The 19,701-nt window shown below is 44.5% G+C and overlaps 1 protein-coding gene across 1 annotated transcript in view; it reads right to left on the reverse strand.

Annotated features, from left to right (window-relative positions):
- The window catches only part of LOC140395554 (cAMP-dependent protein kinase type I-alpha regulatory subunit), a 55,946-nt gene extending 37,563 nt beyond the window's left edge, over positions 1–18,383 (reverse strand). The window contains exon 1 of the mRNA XM_072483481.1: positions 17,944–18,383. Within this exon, the coding sequence (XP_072339582.1) occupies positions 17,944–18,117 (174 nt within the window). The 5' untranslated portion in view covers positions 18,118–18,383. The remainder of the gene's footprint in view (positions 1–17,943) is intronic.
- Positions 18,384–19,701: the final 1,318 nt, after the last annotated feature.

Below are 19,701 nucleotides of genomic sequence, written 5' to 3' on the forward strand. Positions count from 1 at the left end.
CGCTCCCATTGGCCCCCCAATCGCTCCCATTGGCCCCCCAATCACTCCCATTGGCCCCCCAATCACTCCCATTGGCCCCCAATCACTCCCATTGCCGCCCAATCTCTCCCATTTCACCCCAATCTCCCCCATTCTCCCCCATTTCACCCCCCACTCTCTCCCAACGTCCCCCAATCTCTCCCAACGTCCCCCAATCTCTCCCAACGTCCCCCAATCTCTCCCAACGTCCCCCAATCTCTCCCAACGTCCCCCAATCTCTCCCAACGTCCCCCAATCTCTCCCAACGTCCCCCAATCTCTCCCAACGTCCCCCAATCTCTCCCAACGTCCCCCAATCTCTCCCAACGTCCCCCAATCTCTCCCAACGTCCCCCAATCTCCCCCATTGCCCCCCAATCTCCCCCATTGCCCCCCAATCTCCCCCATTGCCCCCCAATCTCCCCCATTGCCCCCCAATCTCCCCCCAATCTCCCCCATTGCCCCCCAATCTCTCCCATTGCCCCCCAATCTCTCCCATTGCCCCCCAATCTCTCCCTCTCCCATTGCCCCCCCAATCTCTCCCATTGCCCCCCCAATCTCTCCCATTGCCCCCCCAATCTCTCCCATTGCCCCCCCAATCTCTCCCATTGCCCCCCCAATCTCTCCCATTGCCCCCCCAATCTCTCCCATTGCCCCCCCAATCTCTCCCATTGCCCCCCCCAATCTCTCCCAATGTGCTCTAATCTCCCCAACTTCATCCCCAGTTAATGCGTACCCCTCCATTCCCCCCCAATTATTCACTCGCCCCCATCCCTTATTGAAACCTCCACGTACCCCCTCCCCAATCATGGCCACCCCCCCATTTAATACCTCCCCTCCCCCCTTCCCTCTCTCTCTCCCCCCTTCCTTCCCTCCCTCCCTCAAGACTCCACTCGAGAGCACAAAGGTACAATGCACCATACCGATCAATGAATAGTGACACCTGGTGCCTGTTTTAATGACATGAAATACTAAAACTGATGTGCCTAATCCATTATGCAATTACAGAACCTCCTAATCTGATTTAATATCATGTGTATTTCCTGCAAATGGCATAAAACTCCTGACGGTTAATCTTGCCCCATAAATCAAAATGTTACATTCAGGCATTATAGGTCAACATCTGTTTTTGTTACTTCATCATTCAAAAATATGCATTCATACAACTTCTAAAATAATTACTCTGTTTTGACAATAGTAGCAAAGGGTGCTTACTACACACCTCAAAGAAAATTGCCCATGAAGGAGTAATGGGTTTTAGAGCGCCTTTTTCCACCATTCCACAGGTTCCCAAGCCATGGATCATGGCCCTACTGGACAAACAATTGGTGTTGTACGACTGCCCCTCCTCCAATGCAGCAACGATCACTATGGAGCAGAACCTAGGTCCTAACAGAACTCTTGCAATGGGGCCACTTTGATGGAAGGACAACTCCACAGAATGCTCTGGGCTAATTGTCAAATCTGCTCAAGCCAGCCCCCATTTTGCTGCTTTGGGTTTGACCCAGCAGTATTGAATAGTTGAGCCACAAGTGTTGTATTTCCTGCGGCCTGCTCACCACCTCCCTCTTGCCCTTGCTCACTTCCTCTCATCTCAGACCCCTATCCAGTGTTCTTGAACACAGCGAAGGTTTGGGACAGGGAAGCAGCAAGTTGGGAGGGTGCTTGGTGAGAAAGGGGGAGCAGCGACCAACAGGGGCAAGGAGCAGGAGGGAGACAGCGAGTTACAGGGTTGACGAGCAACAGGAATGCAGTAAGCAGCAGGATTGAGGAGCGGCAGGGAGGCAACAACTGGAAAATCTGGCAAGCAGGGGGGAAATGGCTAGCTTTGATATTACTGAGAGGGCAGAGATTGTTTCCAAGCTCTTGGTTGCTTGGAAACAATCCTTGCAAAGTTCAGAGCCTTCAATTCGCCACCATCGCCTTTCGCTCCCACTTTGGGGTTACATCAATTTAAAAGCAATGAAATGGGGTCACAGTGGGAAATAGTTTAGGAAGCACTGCCTTATTCTGAAGTAACTTTAAATCTGGTGCCATCAATATGGGATCTGTAGCGTCCAGCAACTGTCACATCATCAACAGGCCAAGCAGCCAATCAGATTGAAGAATTCTCTCAGAGCACAAATGAGGAAGTAAAAATCACAAATTATAGTATTAACACATACAGTCCCCCTCCCCCCAAACTAATGGTCGATGTTATCGAGTTCTTGAAGTGCATACTGAATAACGCCCATGAATTGTAGAACCCCTCCATCCTTCTCCCCTGTTCAAACTTAACCTTCTCAAGAGTCAATAATTCCAACAGGTATCCCCCCCCCACCCCCCCCCAAACGCCAGGGCACAGGGTGGAGAGGCTGCTCTCCATCCCATCAGGATCCACCTTTGGGCAATCAACGAGGCGAGGGCTACAACATCTGCCTCCGCACCCGTTTCCAACCCCAGCCGGTCTGACAAGCCGAATATGGCCTCTCAAGGGCCCGGGTCCAGTTTCACGTGCACCACGTTAGAGATTACTCTAAAAACCTCCTTCCAGTAATCCTCCAACTTTGGACAGGACCAAAACATATGAACGTGATTTGCACCCCCACCCCACAACATTCACACACATCTTCTACCCCCTCAAAGAGCCGGCTCATCCTCGCCCTTGTGAGGTGTGCTCTATATACACCACCTTCAGCTGGATCAGCCTCAACTTCGCACACGAGGTGGAGGCGTTCACTCTCTGGAGCACCTCACACCAGAACCCCTCCTCCATACCCCCTCCCAACTCTTCCTCCCACTTTGCTTTGATCCCTTCCAGTGATACCTTCTCCTCTTCCAAAATTGCCCCATAAATCGCCAACACTACCCACTTCTCCAGTCCCCCTCTCTTCAGCACCTCCTCCGGCAATGTGGAGGCCAGCTCCACTGGGAAGCTCTGTATCTCCTTTCTGGCAAAATCTCAAACCTGCATGTATCTAAACATTTCCCCCTGCTCCAGCCCATACTTCGCTTCCAGCTCCTTCAATCCTGTAAATCGACCCCCAAGAAACAAATCCTTTAGTGTCTTAATCCCCTCTCCTCCCATTTCTAAAAATATCCATCCCACTTCCCTGGCTCAAATCTGTGGTTCCCCCGAATCGGCAATTCCCTTGACCTTGCCCCCAACCTGAAGTGTTGGCGAAACTGCCTCCAAATTCTCAATGAAGCTATTATTACCGGATTCCCTGAGTATTTCCCCGGGCCATCGGCAGCAGCGCTGTTGCTAGCGCCTTCAATCCCGACCTCCTGCACAAACTCTCCTCCATTCTGACCCACTGGGAATCAACCCCTCTGACCCAGCTCCGCACCTTTTCCACATTCGTCGCCCAGTAAGAATACATCAGGTTTGGGGTTTAGCATGACTTATTTGGTTTTGTTCTCAATGCCCCTATTTACCAAGCCAAGTAGCCTATCATCTTACCACCTTCAAAGATTTGCGATTATACGCCCTCAGGTCCCTTCACTCTTGTACCTCCTCAAAATAGTACTGTTTAGATTATAAAAGCATTTTAGATTATATTGCCCCTCCATGTTGTTCCTCCCAAGGTGCATCACTTCACTCATCAGCATTAGATTGCAACTGCCATGTATGTGTCTTTTCCCCAGTACATGTCCTCCTGAAGTCTGTACAATGTTCTTCACTATTTACAATGTTGCCTAATTGTGTATCATTCATGAACTTTGAAATTGCACTCCCAGGTCATTTATATAAAGAAAAGCTACAATTATAATAACAACCTCTGGGATAATCCACTTCGTACTTCTCTTTAGCCCGAAGAATATGGCATTCATTGCTATGCTCTGGCTCCTATCCCTTAGCCAATTACGTGCCCAGATTACCACTGTTCTTTTAATACCATATGCTTTTGTTTTCCAAAGACTGCTACATAGCTCTTAATTGAATGCCTTTTGAAAGTTCATATTTACTGTACTATCTTCAACATTCTCACTTTGTCAAAAACTCAAATCAGGTTGGTTAGACTCAAATTGCATTTAGCAAACGCACAGTGGTGATCCGTGACCAACCCAGATGTCTCCAAGTGAGAATTAATAATTTAATTGATCATGTAGTAGTAGCTTTCCATGACTGACAGGTTGTTGTTATCCATGACTGACAGGTTGTTGTTATCCTTATTTCTAAGAAAAAACAGGGATGAAACATTTGTAATGTTCATGTCCTCCAGCAGCAATCCCATATCAAGAAGGTGGTCTAGTCAGCTAAAAAGCCAGGAGACACATTTTAAATACATACTTCATATAAGAAATTTAATGTCAAAAATTTATCAAAAGATGGGCATTGTGAGAGAAACAATTTTGCGAGAAAACAATACCAGAATGAGGGAGGAAAGAAAACTCATTCATAATTTGAAATAATTGAGACTATTAGCTAAGGAAACTATAGAGATTAAACCTTTCCTGATTTAAGGATTTCGGTTATCACTTGTATTTGCTCAGTCAGCAAATGTAAACATTCTAGTGAGTGATGGTTCTATTTTATTATACAAGATTCAAGGATACAGAAATTTCTTGGAGAAAAATAAAAATCACAGAAATCTAAGAGCATGGGATGGGAAGGAGGGTTGTGCATTTGGGGGATGAGAGGAGGAATTCTGGAGTAACAATCTTTTACTCTAAAAGCTGGCCTTAGATTGTTTTCAGTGCAAATTGTCAGACAATTCCACGCCAATATTCCTTTAAATTACAAAGATGTGATGGTTGGAATATCCTATCACACGACAAAGGTGACTTCTGCGAAAATAAATGTCAATTGTTTTAAGTAATATTTGCATAGTTGTGTGAGCAGATGGGAGGGGGGTGCTTGAGAGAGCAAGGGGGGTAAAAGGCAGGGAGGAGTTTGGAGCTATTAGAATAGTGGGATTTTTAAATAACCAGCACTTGCCTTTTCGCTGACGTTTTGGATCAGAAATCAGGCCTCGAAGACCAGTCAGAAAGGCCACCTTCAACATTAAAATAATGCGAGGATTTAAAGCTTCACAGCTTGGTTGGAGGAGCTCATAACCCCAAGTTTTCACCTCGCAACACTGTTGGGAAACCCTGCATTACACATATAGGAAAATAGCTAAAAAGCACACAAACTTTGATGCAGGCTTCTCTAATGTTGAAATATACATGACATACTATCTTTGCACAAGCCATCTTTCCATGTTATTCTATGACTTGTTTGCTCCATTAGGCAAAGGGCAGATTTCCCAATTAGGCTCAACATCGTGGGTTAGTGCGATACAAACTTTCATCATGCTTCATGGAATCAATACTACTTACTACAATTCTGCTTGTAACTGGCAAATCTAGTAACAGATCAGAAATGCCAGAAAACTGATGGAATGTCTCAAAAACTTCACAAAGCCAATGTAAAGGTCTTTCAGGAAATTTAGAATCTCATCAATTCCCATATCAGTTAAAATCTTCTACCAATTTGTAACACTGAATTGTTAGAACTCGTCAGAAATGCAGTCATTTTTTCTCCTTATTCTAAAAACCCAACTCTCCAACCAAGCTTTTGTTCATTGCATGTAATCTTTCAGGCTGTTCTCCCACCACCAATACTATCACTAACAACATTTGAGGCTCTGAACCAGTTTTATATGCAAATATTCAGAAAGTGAATGCTGTGAAATAAATGTTCTGATTCTAAATAAACAAACAAACTGTCTAGTGCTTAGTATAAGCAGTAGAACAGCAATAGTCAATTTTACCCCTGGAGCCTGTTCTGCATTCAATGAGATCATGGCTGGTCTGTGGCTTGCCTTCGTCCCGTACCCGTGGCGGCACAGTAGCACAGTGGTTAGCACTGTTGCTTCACAGCGCCAGGTCCCAGGTTCGATTCCCGGCTTGGGTCACTGTCTATGCGGAGTCTGCACGCTCTCCCAGTGTCTGCGTGGGTTTCCTCTGGGTGCTCCGGTTTCCTCCCACAAGTCCCGAAAGACGTGCTCGTTAGGCGAATTGGACATTCTGAATTCTCCCTCAGTGTACTTGAACAGGCGCCCTAGTGTGGCGACTAGGGGCTTTTCACAGTAACTTCATTGCAGTGTTAATGTAAGTCTACTTGTGACAATAATAAAGATTATCCCATAGATTTCAGTAAAGAAAATCTATCAGTCACAGATTTAGAGTTAATTGTTCTAGCATCAATTGCCATTTGTAGAACACGGTTCCATGCCCTTACATGGTGAAGTGTTTCCTAACTTCACTCCCGAAATGTCGGACTTTAATTTTTAGGCAATGCCCTCTAGTCCTAGACTCCACAACCAGTAGAAATATTTTTTCTCTGTCCACCCAAGGTTCCCCTTAATATCGTGCAGGCTTCAATAAATCACCCCACAAACTTTCAAGGAATACAATTCAATTCTAGTTTGTGTAATCTCACCTCCAAATTTAGTCAGCGCTCAGCCAAACCTTCTAAAATGTGAGATATTTAATGTTAAAAATACAGTAATAATTCCGGATAATTATCTGTATATTCAGCTGTCATGCAAACTGAATAACACACAAAGTGCATGTTAAAATAGGGGAACGGGAAAGCAATCCATACATGTTAGAGGGGAAAGCACTTTAGTCAAAACGACAAATTAATACAGTAGTATTTCAGCTATACAAGGTCGAATTTCAATTGTAAAATATTTCTCTTAACTATAAAAACCCTTGCACCCAAGAGCAGCAATTTGAAATCTTAATAGGAAAGAAGTCAGTTGGGGGACTGCCATATCATCTTTCCCTGTAGCCATCACTTTGGTGACGTGTACAACATATCATTTTTGACCATCTCTAACTGATAATATTAGCATTCTTCCTGACCACACAGTGCTGCAGTTGAATTCATATTCAATATGTACATTTATCTTGCATTTTACAAACAAAAAGCACATAAATTACTTTTAAAGACAAGGAGTATTACACGGAGCCCTTGTGTCTGTATTGGCTCACAGCCAAGAGAAGAACCAACACTCAATTTGGTGAACTCTGCTTTCTTCAAATAGTGTCATGGGATCTTTTACATACGTATAAACAGACAGGTCCTCTATTTGATAGCCATCCAAATTCAGCATCACGTTAGCATGATGGCTATCACTTTAGTAACCCAATATGTGGGTTGTAAGCAGACTTTCTGTAATTTACACCAGACAGTATGAATTACAGGTAGGGTAGCATAATGGTTATATTACTAGACGTGCAAACCAGGAACTAATGATTCAGAGACACACATTCAAATTCCAACACAGCATCTGGGGAATTGAAATTTAGTAATTAAATCAAACTGGAATAAAAGGCTAGTGTCAGTAATGGTGACCAAGTAACTTGCAGACTGTCATAAAAACCTATCCAGTTCAATAATGTGCTTTAGGGGAGAAATCGGCCATTCTTACCCAATCTGGCCTGGGATTCCAGATTGACGGCAATGTGGTTAATTCTTAACTACCCTTTCTAATGGGCTAGCAAGCTACACAATAGTACTAAACAACGACAACAAAATATAAGAATAAAACTAGAGGTAAACCAGCATAACATAGATATTGGAATTTGGCAAAATGATCCTGCAAGGGACTTCCAATGGTAGCCATGGAGTGAATGGTCGCACACAGGGTAGCTCCAGCTCAAAGTCGTCGATTTTAGCTATTTTCACCCACATATTGGGTAGGTTCGGCAGAAGCGTGGAGCGGAAAGTTTAAGAGAAGAAGTTCTTCCCAAGATTAGCATGTTTACTGGCTATCATACCCAGCTAACGACAGTGAAAGACCTGGCTAAGGAGTTGGAGGAGACTTGTGGCGCAGCAATTGTGAAAATGGCGGAGGGGGAAGGATCGGCGGCAGCAGGAAAGCCTCAGGTGGAACAGCTGGGTGAGCTTCATCATGGAGGAATTTCAATAGCAGAGGAAGGAGATGCACAGTGACTGGTCGAAGGCGATTGAGGGAGCAGTGGCACCTCTTCGCAGGTCTCTGGATCGGGTGGAAAAGTACCTCAAAGCACATGGGGCAAGGATTCAGGAGGTGGAAAAGGCGGTGTCCGACCAGAGTGATCGTATTGTATGCTTGGAGGTGAAGAACCTGGGGAATCTATGCAAGTTGCTGCGGTCGATGGTGGAGGAGCAGGGGAACAGGTCCAGAAAAAAATTACCCTGGAGTTCTCCTCACCAACATCTGGGTACTTGTGCCAAAATTGGGAGACCCGTCACACAGACTTGTCAAAACAACTGTGTCAATCATATTCAGAATTATATCTTTCAGTCAACATCATAGTTTCCATCACCATCCCTGGGTATGTCCTGATGCACCAGCTCAATTCATCCAAAGGTGACACAATGCTTCACAGTCAAAAAAGGAAGTCCAGGACTAACTATAGACTCCAGACCTTCTGAAGTTGTGTAACATCAGGTCAAACATGGACAAGGAAACCTCCTGCTGATGAAGCAATACTCCTCCATGGCGAACACCATTTGAAAGTAGCACTGAGGATAACAATGGTACAGAACACACTCTGGGTAAAGGATTTGGTGCCTATTACCAACATTTACTTGGCAGCACTACCTACTAACCAAGATCTGAAGAATATAGTTGCCAGACTGGTGGTTCTGCAACAAGTGGAAAGAAAACCAATTAGGGAAAAATTGATTTGTTCATACCCTCACCAACCTGCTCGTCACCAATGGATCTTCCATTACAGTATTCATAGGTATGTCTATCACGCAGTCTTGTGGAGTCAAGTCATTCACTCACAATAAAGCAACCTTCCATCATGCTTTGTGGCACTACGGCCCATGCTAATTGGGATAGATACAGAACAGATCCCGTGGCAAAAAACTGTACATCAATTGGGCACTACAGTTGTTCTCATCCTCAGCAACTTAACATTTACTCCCCCTTCCACTATTGACAAGACAATACAGAAATTTGTGAAGAGACCTCTGACATCACCTCTACCACCTTGAAGGGCAGTGACCGTAGGCAGATAGGAACACCAATTCAAAGATCAACTTGATTTGGAAATACAGGGTGTGTTCCTTCATTGTAGCTAGATCAAAATCCTGGAACTCCCTCCCTAACAACATGATGGGAGTATCATCACCACATAGACTGCTGCAATTCAAGGTGATGGTTTCTCAAGGACAAATAGGGATGGGTAATAAATATTGACAGTACCTCTGAGCCCACATCCCATGAATGATTAAAAAAGAGGCAGAACCTCATCAATTGAGAAGCTGGAATATCTTATTTTCATGCAGGAAAAGCTTCAGCCTACAGAATTGGGAAGGATTAAGTAGAGCAAGATTGAAGTTAATGGGTTTCACCAACTTCTTCCAAGAATATTGTTCCTCAATTATGGTTCCATCATAGAATCCCTAAACTGCAGGAGGCTTTTCCCGCCCATTGAGTCTGCACCAACCCTTTGAAAGAGCACCCTGCCTAGGCTCAATCCCCCGCAACCCCACCCAATCGTTGGACACTTCAAAAGTGTCAAACGCCAGATCAAAATAAGTCAGATCACAAGAGATTATTAGAAAAGGAGGTCATTCAGCCATTATTTCTGTGTCAGTCGAGAAAGAGATTTTAGCCTAATCCCAATTACCAACGCATGATTCACAGCTTGGGTTATCAAGTGCAGCAACTTGCCAAGAGCTCTCTGACATAACCTCTCATGTGTGTGACCTCTACCACGTAGATGGGAACAGCATCAAGTCAAAGATCAACTTGGTTTGGAAATACAGGGTGCTTTCCTTTATCAGGTATATAGAACATACAGTGCAGGAGGCCATGCGGCCCATCGAGACTGCACCAACCCACTTAAACCCTCACTTCCACCCTTTCGCCGTAACCCAATAACCCCTCCTAACTGTTTGGGACATTATATGCAATTTATCATGGCCAATCCACCTAACCTGCACATCTTTGGACTGTGGGAGGAAACCGGAGCACCCGGAGGAAACCCAGAAACGGGGAGAAGGTGCAGACTCCGCACAGACAGTGAACCAGCTGGGTATCGAACCTGGGACCCTGGCGCTGTGAAGCCACAGTGCTACCACTTTGGCTACTTGTAGCCAAATACTTTTTAAATGCGATGAGAGTTTCTGCTTCCACCACCCTTTCAAGAAGCAAGTTCAGATCCCATCACCCTCCAGGTAGAATTTTTAATCTTTCTATCGATTACTTTAAATTGGTACAGACCTCACTGATAAGGGAAACAGGTTTTCCTATCCACTCTATTTGAACCCCTTAAAGTTTTAGACACCACAATTCAATAACCCCTCAGCCTTTCTATTCCAAACAAAAAATAATCCACTTATTAATCTTTCCTTATAGCTAAAATTGACTAGTTCTCGGAACATCCTTAAAAACCAGTGTCCTCACTACGATAATCACATCCATCCTGTAAGAACAAAGAAGAGTACAACACAGGAACAGGCCCTTCGGCCTTCCAAGCCTGCGCCGACCATGCTGCCCATCTAAACTAAAATCTTCTACATTTCTGGGGTCCGTATCCCTCTATTCCCTCCTATTCATGTATTTGACAAGATGCCCCTTAAACGTCACTATCGTCCCTGCTTCCAGTACCTCCTCCGGCAGCAAGTTCCAGGCACCCACTACTCTGTGTAAAAAAACAAACTTGCCTCATACATCTCCTCTAAACCTGGACCCTCGCACCTTAAACCTATGCCCCCTAGTAATTGACCCCTCAACCCTGGGAAAAAGTCTCTGACTATCCACTCTGTCTATGCCCCTCACAATTTTGCAGACCTCTATCAGGTTGCCCCTCAACCTCAGTGGTTCCAGTGAGAACAAACTGAGGTTTATTGAACCTCTCCTCATAGTTAATGTAATGTGGGGATCAGCCTGTACAAAGAACTCTAGCTGTGGGCTAGTATTTTATACAGTTCTAGCATAACATGCTTATATTCTATGACTCAGCTAATAAATGATAATAACCAGCTGATCTACTTGGCCTGCTGCCTTCAGGAATCTGCGAATATGCACTCCAAGGTTCTATCGCCCTCTGCACTTTTCAATATCCTACCCTTAATGCAAATTCCCTTGCATTGTTCTGGAAATGCATTACCTCACACTTTGAAGGAATTACATTCGCCACTTTTCTGCCTATCTGACCAGTTCATTGATATCTTCCTGCAATCCTTCCACCCCATCAATTATACAGTCAATTTTTTAAAATCACCTGCAAAGTTCCTAATCATTCAAATCTAAACTATTGATCCGTTCCACACAAAAAAAACAACACTGAGCTCTGCTGAATCCCAATGTAAATGGCCACCCAGTCCAGTCACTGTGTCCTGCCACGACACCAATTTTGGATCCAACTTGCAACTTCCCCTTGGATCCCATGACTTTTATTTTTCTGACCAGTTTGCCACGGCATTGCCAAAATCTACGGAAACCACATCAATTGCGCTACCCTCACTGATCCACCCGTTACCTCCTCAAAAGGTAGTCGGACACAAGCTTCCTTCAGCAAATCCATGTTGACTGTCCTTGATTAAAGTTTGCTTAAGTGATGATTTATACTACCCCTCAGAATGTTTTCCAATACTTTTATCAGAGATCTGGTTGAATGGCCTGTAGCTACGAGATCTATCCCTTTCTACCTTTTAAACAACAATAAAACATTAGCAGCTTTCCAACACCACGTCGATAGCCAGGGGGGATTGGAAAAGTATGGTTGACCTCTGCTATTTCTTCCCTTGCTTCTCAATAAGACTGGGGTAATCTCATCTGGGCTTGGTTTAAAATTTCCAGAATGGTGCCACAGGTAGCACTTCACGGTAGCAAAGTGGTTAGCACTGTTGTGTCACAGCGCAAGGGACCCAGGTTCGCTTCCCGGCTTGGGTCACTGTGCGTAGTCTGCACTTTCTTCCCGTGTCTGTATGGGTGTCCTCCGGGTACTCCCGTTTCCTCCCACAAGTCTCAAAAGACGTGCTTGTTAGGTGAATTGGACATTCTGAATTCTCCCTCAGTGTACCCAAACAGGCGCCAGAATGTGGCATAGGGGATTTTCACAGTAACTTCATTGCAGTGTAACGTAAGCCTACTTGTGACATTAATAACAATTATTTACTTTATTCAGTTATTTTTAAGGCCATCCATTTTTAAACAATAGTACACAACTGGGACAAAGTTTCTAGTCAACATTCTACAGGAGATGCCCAGGAGCCTTTGGACATGTAAAAGAACATAAACTAGCAAACAGCAAATAAAAGGGTGGTTCAGTTTGAATGAACACCTGGGATTGGTTTTCCAACTCGCATCATCTCTGCCTCACCCTGCTTGAAATCAACATTGTTCACTCATCCAAATCTCTCATTCATGAATTGTTGTGCAAGAATTTTAACATCGATTTGAATTTCGCATAAAGTCCTATTATATTGCAGCCAAATGATACTTAGATTTAGTGTGTTTTGTTACAACTCAGGCTCTCTCATCTTACTTTTCATTTGTGAACAAGTCAAAAGTCGGCTCTCAAAAAGTATGGTCTCCCTATGAATGAAAACTTGACCATGTGCTCAAAAGTATCCAGGACAAGTCAAAAGTTACCTCTCAAAAAGGAAGCATGGTCTTCCCATGCATGAAAACTTGACCAAGTGCTCAAAGTAACCAGGACAATAGGACTCACGGGAGACTGCGGAGTAAAATAAGGGCCCATGGTATTCGAGGCAAGGTACTAACATGGATTGACGATTGGCTGTCAGGCAGAAGGCAGAGAGTTGGGATAAAAGGTTATTTTTCGGAATGGCAACCGGTGACGAGTGGTGTCCCGCAGGGTTCAGTGTTGGGGCCACAGCTGTTCTCTTTATATATTAACGATCTAGATGACGGGACTGGGGGCATTCTGGCTAAGTTTGCCGATGATACAAAGATAGGTGGAGGGGCAGGTAGTATGGAGGAGGTGAGGAGGCTGCAGAAAGATTTAGACAGTTTAGGAGAGTGGTCCAAGAAATGGCTGATGAAATTCAACGTGGGCAAGTGCGAGGTCTTGCACTTTGGAAAAAAGAATAGAGGCATGGACTATTTTCTAAACGGTGACAAAATTCATAATGCTGAAGTGCAAAGGGACTTGGGAGTCCTAGTCCAGGATTCTCTAAAGGTAAACTTGCAGGTTGAGTCCGTAATTAAGAAAGCAAATGCAATGTTGTCATTCATCTCAAGAGGCTTGGAATATAAAAGCAGGGATGTACTTCTGAAGCTTTATAAAGCATTAGTTAGGCCCCATTTAGAATACTGTGAGCAATTTTGGGCCCCACATCTCAGGAAGGACATACTGGCACTGGAGCGGGTCCAGCGGAGATTCACACGGATGATCCCAGGAATGGTAGGCCTAACATACGATGAACGTCTGAGGATCCTGGGATTATATTCATTGGAGTTTAGGAGGTTGAGGGGAGATCTAATAGAAACTTACAAGATAATGAATGGCTTAGATAGGGTGGATGTAGGGAAGTTGTTTCCATTAGCAGGGGAGACTAGGACCCGGGGGCACAGCCTTAGAATAAAAGGGAGTCACTTTAGAACAGAGATGAGGAGAAATTTCTTCAGCCAGAGAGTGGTGGGTCTGTGGAATTCATTGCCACAGAGGGCGGTGGAGGCCGGGACGTCGAGTGTCTTTAAGACAGAAGTTGATAAATTCTTGATTTCTCGAGGAATTAAGGGCTATGGAGAGAGAGCGGGTAAATGGAGTTGAAATCAGCCATGATTGAATGGTGGAGTGGACTCGATGGGCCGAATGGCCTTACTTCCGCTCCTATGTCTTATGGACTTCTAGGTGAACAAGAAAGCCTTTGTCGCCAGAACAAACAGCAGGAAATAGCACAGGACATCACCATAAACCTTTGGTTGCTAGCTGACAGTGAACAACACATATGCATTACTTTTAGATTTAAGATTCAACACAGGCATAACAGGATAGATTATGGATAAATTATACAGCACTTTATTTACAATCTGCTCCAACTAAGTTTAAAACTTAAAAGTTCTCTTAACAACAGAAGATGATCCACATGAAGATTTGTAAGACTGGATATAATCAGTATATAGCCTTTGGCCTCAGGTTCAGCAGGCACAATTTATTCCGCTTCCAACTCAGTGTAAAGACATACTGCAGTAACAATTCCTTAATATTCTCCCATGACATGTTTGCCCGGTCCCTGAAGAATACTTAGGTTTGTTGCAAAAGTATTTTGAAAAAAGAATATTCCAAAATCAATATTCCTTTGCTGGTACAAGTAAACAATCTGAAAAGCTTCCCCCTCGTGACTCAATTCAAACCTTGAGAAATTGGCTTCATTGATGTTCCTATAGTTACATGCCTTTTGGAGCTATATTGACCACGGTTGGTTAAGGTATTCCAATATAATTTCAGTGATATGCCCATACCACTTCACTGTTTTCTCTTCGTACTGCTAACATATTCAAATGGGAATTTCTGGATATTACCAAATGATTTTGTTAAATAATTGTTAATTCCTGGAGAAAGACCCCAAATTATACTTGATTTTAAATAGTTTCAAAATGATTTTCTAATGCTAACTTCCTGCAAGTCATTCCAGGGCAGCACGGTAGCACAGTGGGTAGCACTATGGCTTCACAGCGTCAGGGTCTCAGGTTCGATTCCTGGCTTGAAAAACTGTCTGTGCAGAGTCTGCACATTCTCCCAGTGTCTGCATGCGTTTCCTCCGGGTGCTCCGGTTTCCTCCCACAAGTCACGAAAGGCGTGCTGTTAGGTAATTTGCACATTCTGAATTCTCCCTCTGTGCACCCGAACAGGCACCGGAATGTGGCGACTAGGGGCTTTCACAGTAACTTCATTGCCATGTTAATGTAAGCCTACTTGTGACAATAAAGATGATAATGAGGTGATGTCCAATTTGTTTGCAAATTTTATTTGTGTGTATAGTCAACTTGTTTGCAGAATAAATGCTATGTCGCAACATCAAATATAGAATGCCCAGTTCAAATTGGCACTAATTCTGTTAAACGTATCAATAAACACATCATTGGCATCAATACCTCCTTCTGGCCTCCTTCTGCACTGTAAATTCTATGATCTATAATACAGTCAACCTCTGTCTCTCCACCACGTGGTATCTGGCACAACAAACTTAAAAAGGGTACAATTGTAAATGTAACTTCTAAGAGCAGCTCATTCGGCAATTTCTACCATTACAAATTAATAACACGGTCATACAGATTACAAGTCACTTATCAATTTTATCATCAAGTGTTGAATTTTGATGGGGACAGTCTAGATTAAAACCAAAAGAGACTATAAAACAAAAAGTATAATAATAATCTTTATTGTTACAAGTAGGCTTACATTAACACTGCAATGAAATTATTGTGAAAAGCCCCTAGACTCCACACTCCGGCGCCTGTTCGGATACACAGAGTGAGAATTCAAAATGACCAATTCTTTCGGGAGTTGTGGGAGGAGCAGCACCCGGAGGAAACCCACGCAGACACAGGGAAAATGTGCCGACTCCACACAGACAGTGACCCAAGCTGGGAATCGAACCTGGGACCCTGGCACTGTGAAGCAACAATGCTAACCACTGTGCTACCATACTAAATATTTACCTACGAAATGAAACAACGATATCTTAAATGTTGACCAGTCAAATTTTATTTGCAAGCAATATTTTACTGCCACTTTTCTAAAACTTCAGAGATTTGTTGTCTATGGTTTAATTCTTGCAGTAACAAAGGGCAGCACAGTGGCGCAGTGGTAGCACTGCAGTCTCACGGCGCCGAGGTCCCAGGTTCGATCCCGGCTCTGGGTCACTGTCCGTGTGGAGTTTGCACATTCTCCCCGTGTTTGCGTGGGTTTCGCCCCCACAACCCAAAGATGTGCAAGGTAGGTGGATTGAACACGCTAAATTGCCCCTTAATTTGAAAAAATTAATTGGGTACTCAAAACATTTTTTAAATTCTTGCAGAAACATGATAGTACATAACAAGCAAATTCTGAAGACATATATATTTCCGTTTTACATTTAGTAAGTAAAAATGTCTTTTGTTCTACCAAGTGTACAAAGCTTTTTGTGAACTATTCAACTAGCTAAAATACTTGACAACTGGTGTAAGTCACCTTTAAGAAAACGCAGACCACTACAGTCCATATGAAAATACTCCCACAGTGCTGTTAAGCAACAAGTTCCAAGAATTTCCCCCAGTCACACTGAAAGAACGGAGATATATTTCCAAGTCAATATGGTGCGTGACTTAGAGCAAAACTTGCAGTTGGTGGTGTTCCCATGTTCGTGCTGCTGTCTTTGTCCTTCTTTTAGATGGTAGAGGTCACAGGTTTGCTGTGAAAGAAGCCATGGCATCTTGTAGGGGCAACTACACTTGTGACAGAGGGGTGAACGCTTACAGTGTTGATGGACTGTTATTTCCTAAATTATGTTGAGCTTTGAGTGTTTCTTTAAAGATGCACTCATTTAGTCTAGGGGGGAGTATTCCATAATATTCATGATTTGTGCCTTGTAAATGGTGAAAAGATTCCAGAGAATAATTAAATATTGCACTCAAGGGCCTTTGTGAAAGAGGCATTGAATCTAAGGACTGTTTATGTAGCTCATAAGTCGTAGAAGTATAATTAAATCGTTGTCTTGTGATTTAACAGGATTTGAACAAAATGTAATAAATGGAGTTATTCATGTAATCATTATAGAATCATAGACAGAATTTCCTCCGATGCCTTTTCTTCCCTCAGTGTACCTCTGGAGTTCACAAAGTTCTATTCATGTGCACTCGTCATATAATATCCAGCCCTATGACCTGCTCTCGTAGCCACACTACTTATGTAGCTTCAAGAAGCTCAACCAAAGGGTCAAATAGGACACCATGATTACAAACAATTTGGTTCAGCTTAAGACAATGGTCTGGGAGGAGAGTAGAATTGATGGCTAGGACTTGTGTGGCTGATAAATATGGTCTCCCCAATGCATAATCAGAATAAAATTCATATCACCCAGAACTGGATGCTGGACAAGCCATCTGACAAGAGGCAATGGAGGTATCAAAAGATAGAGTTGTGTCATAGGTATACATATAAAGCCTAATGTCATGGATAATGTCAACAAGGGAAAGATGTGTAAATCTGAAATAAGATGGGTCTTAAGTAGATTCTTGGGGAACTCCAAAGGTACACTGTGGGAAGGCAGGACAAGAGGTCACCGGAGAAAATTCTGATGACTGGATAGAAACGAATAACTGCAATTACTTCAATCAAATCACAAGATGACACAAAGTGGTTCAACTATACTTCTACAGTTCATGCATTATTTAAAAAGTCCTGACTTGAATGTGTCATTCATCAATGACCCTCAAATGAAATGTCCCATTGATATTTGAAGTAAAGCTGTGGTCACTATGAAAGAACAACTGGCAATTCAGGAAAGGGGAATGGGTTACACCGAATGCATACTTCTGCACTTAACTCCTGTAGATTGCAGGCGATTTTGGCTCCCCAAAAATAGGGGGGGGGGGGGGGGGGGCGAGGAATTTTGAGTATTAACCTTTTTCGAGTGAGCAAGATGTTCACAAACTCGAATTTCGTTCAGGGTGCGGGCCTACAATGTTGTGACAATCAATGATTTAAGACAGTGAAAATGATTTAACGAGTGCTTACATCCCGTTTTACTTTGCCGTTGGCTCAACTTCGTAAACTGGCCCAGCAATGTACGCACCGAAGTAAACAAGTCACTTTTTTTCACGTCTGCATTAAAATTGCACGCCGCGTTCGCCATCGACCACCCCACGACCTGACTGCGATGCTCCTGTACACACCCGAGGCAATAGGTTAACTTGGCGTCTTACCCTCCACCCCAACATAAACAAGGCCGCTCCATGTTTTTTTTTTAACTGGAGCCCACCGCCCTCTCAACTCACCTTCTCCAGCCTCTCGAAGTATTCCCTGAGGTAAGTGATGGGTTTTTCGGGCCTGGCGATGCAGAGCTGCACGATGCAGTCCTTGAGGACCTGCTGGATGTTGTGTTTGTGGACATACTGCTCGCACTCTCGCAGGCTGCGCTCTTCTTCCCCGCTGCTCCCCGCGGCCGCCATCTTAACCGCCCGGCTAACGCTTCACAAAAAACAGCCGGAGGAATAATCGGCAGCGAAGCTCACTCGGCGCCTCTTCTCTTCCCCTCCCCCCCCCCCCAACCACAGACAAATAAATAACAAAACAGGGTGTCGCGGCCGGGGCGGCTCTCTCCGCGAGGCCTTTTGAGCTGACGGGGGCTTGATGGGCTAGAACGAGGGGCCTGCTGGAAGCAACAGGACGGTTTCCCTCAGTCACTGTCACCTCCACCGGAAGGCAGCCGCGCCGCTGACGTCAATCCGCCTCGCTCTGGGCAGCGGGCGGGTGGGGGAGGGGCGCGAGCCACGAGCCACAAGGCTCCTCAGCCGCTGGCATTACACACACAGGCTGAGTGCATGCAGCACATGGGCACGACACTCACTCACTCACACACAGAGGCTGAGTGCATGCTGGGCACTACACTCACACAGGCTCAGTTCATGCTGCATGTGGGCACTACACTCACAGGCTGAGTGCATGCTGCACATGGGCACTACACTCACACACAGGCTGAGTGCATGCAGCACATGGGCACGACACACACAGGCTGAGTGCATGCAGCACATGGGCACTACACACACAGGCTGAGTGCATGCAGCACATGGGCACTACACACACAGGCTGAGTGCATGCAGCACATGGGCACTACACTCTCACAGGCTGAGTGCATGCAGCACATGGGCACGACACACACAGGCTGAGTGCATGCTGGGCACTACACACACAGGCTGAGTGCATGTAGCACATGGGCACTACACACACACAGGCTGAGTGCATGCAGCACATGGGCACGACACACACACAGGCTGAGTGCATGCAGCACATGGGCACTACACACACACAGGCTGAGTGCATGCAGCACATGGCACTACACACAGGCTGAGTGCATGCATCGCATGAGCACTACACACAGGCTGAGTGCATGCAGCACATGGGCACCACACTCACTCATACACACAGGCTGAGTGCATGCAGCACCTAAACACTGCACTCACTCACACACAGGCTGAGTGCATGCAGCACCTAAACACTACACTCACTCACACATACAGGCTGAGTGCATGCCAGGTAATGACCACCTGCAACAAAAAAAATAACCACCCCCTGTTGACATTTACTGACATTACTATCGCTGAATCCCCCACTATCAACATCCCGGGAGTTACTATTGACCAGCAACTGAACTGGACCAGCCATACAAATACCGTGGCTCTCAGAATTCTGAGGATTAACTCCCCAAAGCCTGTCCACCATGTACAATGCTCAAATCAGGAAACTTGCCGTTTGCCTGGATAAGCGTTGCTCCAACAACACAAACACTCCAACAAAACAACAAACACATTGCTTCGGACCACCCTCTTTTTCTCAATGTGATTGTAAAAAAATGTATTGGCTTTGATATCCTTTGCAAGTTACTTTGCATACTTTTTGTAGCATTGATTTTGCCACCCTTTGTTATTTTTTCATAGCTCTTCCATTCGACAGGATCTTTTTTCCCATTTTTGTATGTTTTTTCTTTTAGTCCTGTGTTGTCTTTTACCTCTTTGGCCACCTTTTTTGGGGATCTG

The sequence above is a fragment of the Scyliorhinus torazame genome, chromosome 18 (assembly GCF_047496885.1).
Source record: "Scyliorhinus torazame isolate Kashiwa2021f chromosome 18, sScyTor2.1, whole genome shotgun sequence".
NCBI classification, from domain to species: Eukaryota; Metazoa; Chordata; class Chondrichthyes; order Carcharhiniformes; family Scyliorhinidae; genus Scyliorhinus; species Scyliorhinus torazame.